General features: G+C 38.0%; 1 protein-coding gene across 7 annotated transcripts in view; it reads left to right on the forward strand.

Moving 5' to 3' along the window:
• WDSUB1 (WD repeat, sterile alpha motif and U-box domain containing 1) overlaps positions 1-3,868 on the forward strand; it is a 60,621-nt gene extending 56,753 nt beyond the window's left edge. For all 7 annotated transcript variants that reach the window (XM_039495374.1, XM_039495377.1, XM_039495373.1 and 4 more), the window contains one exon: positions 3,202-3,868. In XM_039495374.1, coding sequence (XP_039351308.1) covers positions 3,202-3,374 — 173 coding nt within the window. In that variant the 3' untranslated portion in view covers positions 3,375-3,868. The remainder of the gene's footprint in view (positions 1-3,201) is intronic.
• The last annotated feature ends 2,132 nt before the right edge of the window (positions 3,869-6,000 follow it).

Raw genomic sequence — 6,000 nt, forward strand, 5'->3', positions numbered from 1 at the left:
AGTTGATGTGTGATTAATATTTCAGAACCCCTTTATAGTTTTTCTCTCTGACCTCAGAATCAATAACATAGAGTATGCTAAATACAAATATTTTGCTGCATTTCTAACTTAGAGGTCGATTGTAAACAAAATTAGTTGCAAATGCTTATTGAGGCTCAGTATAATGCCTTATATTTTCTCTAAAATGTTTTATTGTCAGTGTTTACTTTTGAGGAAAATGTGTTTGACTTAAACATAGCTAAGCAACTGCATTTGCAGTAAACTGTCAATGCATACATGAATTTTTAAAAGGAGCTGAGTGAGCACTGTTGTTAAAATGCAGATTGTCAATTGCAATTTACTAGCTAGTCACGTCACTGTTTCAGTGCTTCTTATTTATACGTGAAAGGCTATGGGCACAGGGGACTTTGCCTAGCAGCTCTGATGATTCCTTTGACAGCTTTGTGATGAACTTTGCAAAACAATTTTAAAGCCTGTATTGAAATGTAATTAGTGATAGAATAGATCTGCTGAGAATCCCTGCTTTCTTCACTTAACAAAAGCTCAAGGGGACATATTTGTTCACCAATAGACAATAACGTTAATTCTTCCACAGAATCACTTTGTTTTAGTATAATATTTTTAATTCCATGGAAAGCTGATTGCTTATTTTAAAAAAATTCTCAAGAGAAATACTAAGAATAAAATTAATCCTTTCTGAACTTGGTTTCACGTAACATTTTATTTCAGAGAGTTGCTCACATTGAGATTTCATGTATGTATTAATTCTACATAGCATTTTAGACTAGGTGAAAAGTTTAAAAACAATAATACTAGTTTTACGAGCAAGCAAAATGATTGATGGTTTAACTGTAGATCAATCACAGAGAAAGTAAATTCAGACCAGTAATAGTCAGTGATAACAATGCTTAGCAGTCGCTTTGCTACCAATGGGAAAATTATGTTGGGCTCTGCTTTTGTATTTCCTATTATGTGGGAGAAGGAGGGAAAGTCAATATTAAAATTTAAAAACGACCATTGAGAGAAGCTTTTTATCCTGGATGGCTAACTACATTTTGTTGCATCCCTGCTGGGAACAATTTTTAGTGTTTTCTATAACTATTTACATGTTGGGAGTTTAGCTATCCAGAACGGGTAAGGAGAATATGCTATTTCTATAGGAGATGCCTTGTGTATAGTAAAACCTGATTAAATCACTAATCAAAGAACAGATAAAATGTGGTCTTCTAAGTAAGACAGCCTCTCATAAAGGAGGCTGAGAACATTTATTTGATGGGTTGAAGGGAATCCAGTAAAAGATTAAATCAAATTTACTTGCTACTAAAATGTGTCATTGTTTAGAAAGCATTTTACAAACACGTTTTTGTAAAATATTTGGAATACAGATACTTAATAAAAGCAATTTTTTGATGCATAAATGGACACTGGTAGCTAAATATTGATCTGTCTGGTGGTAATCCCTAGACAGAGGTAACATAAAAGTGTAGGGTGAAATCTTGGCCCCATTGAAGTGAGTGGGAGTTTTGCCATTGACTTCAGTGGGCCAGGATTTCACACATAATGATTATTATATTTAATTCCTATTTGGTGTTCTAGTATAAAAATTTAAAGCAATACACAGAGAACAGAGTTTCCCCTGCACAGATGATGTACTGTACTTGATGGGTGTAATCTTTGAATTTATGAATAATGCAGTTGCAGTCCCTTCCATGACTACTTAGCCCAGCGAAGGATTTAGGAAGAATTTGTGTGCTTACATTAGACTGTATTTAGTTAGACCTTGTCTACAATAGGAGGGTTCTGTTGATAAAATGATGCTGGTATAGATATACTAGAAAAACTGTCTAGCATAGGTGCAGTAATATCAGTATAAAAATGCTTTTACTGATATAGCTTATAATGGTTCCCTCCAAATGGCATAAGCTATACTAGTATAAGCAGTTATACTGATATAACTATGTGTATGCTAGGGCTTTTACCAGCATAGCCACGTCAGTAAAAAACCACACCCCAATCAGTCTAACTATGTCAGTAAAACTTTTACATGTAGACTAAGCCTTAGTTCAAGATGTCGGTGTCCTGGAGCCTCAAGAAAGAATTCTGTTTATATTCATCACAATTAATCCAGGTCTATGCTAGAAATATTTCTATTTTGATAAATCAGCCAGGGGTGTGATGTAGTGTGATTTGTGACTGACATAGCTGTGCCAACAAAAGCCTCTACCGTAGACTGTGCTTTTGCCAGTATAACTTATTTCATATGTGGGGAGGGGGGGTAGGTATGGAGACACAGGCGACTTGAGTAAGCAAAAGCGCAGTTTTGTTAGTGTAAGCTGCATCTGCACTAGGAGTACTTTGCCCGTATAGTATGCCAGTAAAGTTATCCCGGCAAGGCCTTCCAAATTCAGACCTGGCCTAAATCCTGTCTGTCTTTCTGTATCACATGGGATGCTACATTGGGCATTGAAGTCTAAAGTGTTTCCTCTGATCTCATGAGAAACAGATTCAGCAGAACTTGAATTATTTTGGGGCAGCCTTTGGTCACATTGGCGCTACCATGAGATTCTCTCTTAAGACGGGTTCATTTAATACACATGGGCTTTAATACTGGCATCAGTGAACAGGCTTTGCCATAACTGTAGCCTTTTGTGAAATTTGCAAGAATTTTTTTTATAACTGCACTCGAGCTTCAAATAGGCTTAAATTAATTATAGAAAACAATGTTAAGATACGTAGTGTCTAACTGCAGTTGACATCATTTTAAAAGTAATCTGCTGCAGTTATATTTGGTGTTGATCTACCAGTACAGTAGGACATGACAGAATTATGCTGGTGGTGTACTTTATTCACTGTAGTTAAAAATCTAAACTGGAATACTTATTCATTTTCATGAAAAAACTGCACCTTTGCTGCAGAAATAAAGGCTCAGATGATCATATAGAACCATATATCCATTCTGTACAGAACATGGAGTGTTGTGAATAAAAAGATGATCTTTTGATTTCCATGTGATCCCATACAATCTGGCAAGTCCCTTAACCTCTGTGTCCCAGTTTTCCCATCTGGAAATAATGCTTCCCTGAATCCGAGGGGGTATTGTTGAAGCTTAATCTTTAGTATCTAAAGTACATTAAGAGCCTTGGATGGACATTCCTATGTTAGTGCAATTTTAACATTTTAATTGTATTTTTCTCTTTATAGATGGCTATTCCTATGAAAAAGAGGCAATGGAAAACTGGATCAGGAAAAAGAGACGGTCTAGTCCCATGACAAATCTCCCTCTCCAATCTCTTATACTTACACCAAATAGGACTCTGAAAATGGCCCTCAATCGCTGGCTAGAGACTCAGCAGAAATATAATGAAACAACTTAGTCTTGAATACACCAATTGTTCTGTCAAATTAATTGCAATGAATTGTAGGTAGTGGCAGGAAATAACTATCAGAAATCTTAAAACACTGGAAAGGGAAAAGGTAAGCTTCTGTCCATTATGTCTTCAGTCTGTAACTCACACAGAGTCCATTAAATGCAGAACTTTAAACCAAAAAATGATTTTGGTGCCTAATAAATTATTAGAGTTTCTTTTTAATATTTGAGCTTTAATTACAATATTTTTGTATAAGAAAGTTCAAATGCTAATTGAAAATATGTAGGCTTGGCAGAATTTGATTTTTTTATTCTTTTATAATTTCATTGGATAATGCTTTTTTTTTTCAAGTTTATCAATTTTGGTGGGTTAGACAAGAATTATTTAATGACAGTTGATGTTGAGATTCAAAAAGTTAAAGCTTTATAACTGTTAAAACACAAATTGTCAACATCACATGTCACCTATCTCATAAAACTGGAAAGGACCTTGAAAGGTCATCAAGTCCTGTCCCCTGCCTTCACAGCAGGACCAAGTACTCTCCTTGACAGACTTTTGCCCCAGATTCCTAAATGGCCCCCTCAAGGATTGAGCTCTCAATCCTGGGTTTCGCAGATCAATGCTCAAACCACTGAGCTATCCCTCCCTCCAAAATAGTCAAAGTGAATATCCTTAAATCAAAATCTAATACATTCTCTAGCACCATTTTCAATTATCAATAGAAATATTTTCATTTGTGTGTGTACGATGAAATTGATGTTTACAGACATTTATTAATTTAAAAAAAAATCTAATCTTTCCAAGCCTAAATATGTGTAAGCTTGAAAAAATAAAGTTGTCTGTTACAAGTGGCAATACTGTAATGTCTGTTTTTGAGTGTCTCTCAAAATATCTGGTATATTTAACCAGTGCAAACAAAATAAGAATGTTAAGGTTGCAAAGTCAACCACTTGAAAGTTAGGAATTGCCAATATTAAGGCTGCCTATGAAATCTTTATTCAGCCCCTTTGTGCATATGTGAATGATATAGTCTTAAATTACATGAATACAAACTATTTTTGACTCATTCAGTGAATGCATCCCTATTTGTTTCTACCCGTCAGAGGAGTGAGGTCCTGGAACATTCTTCCAGTACAAGTTGTGAGGGCAGACAACTTAATTAGCTTTTTAAAGAGCTGGACAAATTTATGAGTAGGATTGTGTGATGTGGTTGCTTGTAATAGGGCAAGGGGTGCAGCTCAACAACCATGTGTTTAATTTCTAGTTTGTCTTCTGTTCCTAAAGTTCATGCTTCAGGGTTTCCGCTGGTCAGCTGCTGGGGTCAGGAAAGGATTCCCTCCCTGTTCCCATCCCCCTATGCATTCTCAGGTGTTTTTGCCTTTTTCCCCTGGAGCATCAGGGATGACATGGCTGGAGATGAGATATTGGGCAGGGTGGGCCAGGGCTCTGAGGTTGCACCAACATTTTCTTAGGTGATTGGCTGTTTGGTTCTTGCCCACATGCTCAGTGTGTAGCTGATCATCCTATGTGGGGTCAGGGAGGAATTTCCCCCCAGGTCAGACTGACAGGACCTTTGGGGGTTTTGCCTTCATCTGCAGTTTGTGGGTGGGGATCACTTGCCAGGATTATCTGGGTATATCTCATTTAATAATTTCCCTGCCATTGCAGGGGCCTCAAGCACTGGTGCACCGTGCTCCTTCTTATTTGCTGCCTATGGCACATGATAGTCTTCTCTTTGGTTTCATTTCCATTGCTGGGTTTAGTGTATGGGGGCTGGGTGGTGTTGGGGGCCACTGATAAACAGGTCAAACTAGATGATCTTGTGATCCTTTCTGGCCTTAAACTTTGTGTTCTGTGTATGCTCCTGCAGGACTGGGAATGGTGCCTGCCTTCTCCCCACCTTAGGGCTTTGTGCTTTGAGATACTGAGCTACTAGATACTGAGCTCCTCTTGCACTGTTCTGAACCCTCCCATACACACGTACACTTCCCTGCCCCCACTGCTCCCCTCCTTTCCTGCCTGCCCTCTTCCCCCATTTCCCACTGCTCCACCACCTGACATACCAGGGAAGACCCATATCTGGCCACAGCGCTCTTACTGAAGGATATTGCGACTCATAGAAACTGTCCTCAAATCACTCACCACACAAAAAGCCAACTTCCTTCAGGATATGACTGACCTCCTCCAAACACTGCAACATTAACACTATCCTTGCCACCATGAACGTCACCTCCCTATACATCAACTTCCCTCACAATGGCGCTGTCTGCCTGAAATATTTACAAGATAATGGACAGATATCCACTCCAAACACACCACCAAAATTGTTCATTTAATTTCACCCATAAAAATTTTACATTCAACAACAAACACTTTGTCCAAACCATGGGAATTGCTACGGGTATTAGGATGGCTCCCTAATATACCAACCTCTTCATGGGCCACCTTGAAGAAGAATTTCTGGACAACTGTACCACGAAACCAGTGGTATACCTGAGATACATGGGTGATATTTTCATCCTCTGGACAGATGACGTAAACTAATTGATACATTTCAAACAAAACTTCAACAACCACTCCCCATCTTTTAAACTCTCCCTAGAAAAGTGATACTCAGACCTCAGTGGCTCAA

The sequence above is a fragment of the Mauremys reevesii genome, linkage group 11, assembly GCF_016161935.1.
Source record: "Mauremys reevesii isolate NIE-2019 linkage group 11, ASM1616193v1, whole genome shotgun sequence".
Classification (NCBI taxonomy): Eukaryota; Metazoa; Chordata; order Testudines; family Geoemydidae; genus Mauremys; species Mauremys reevesii.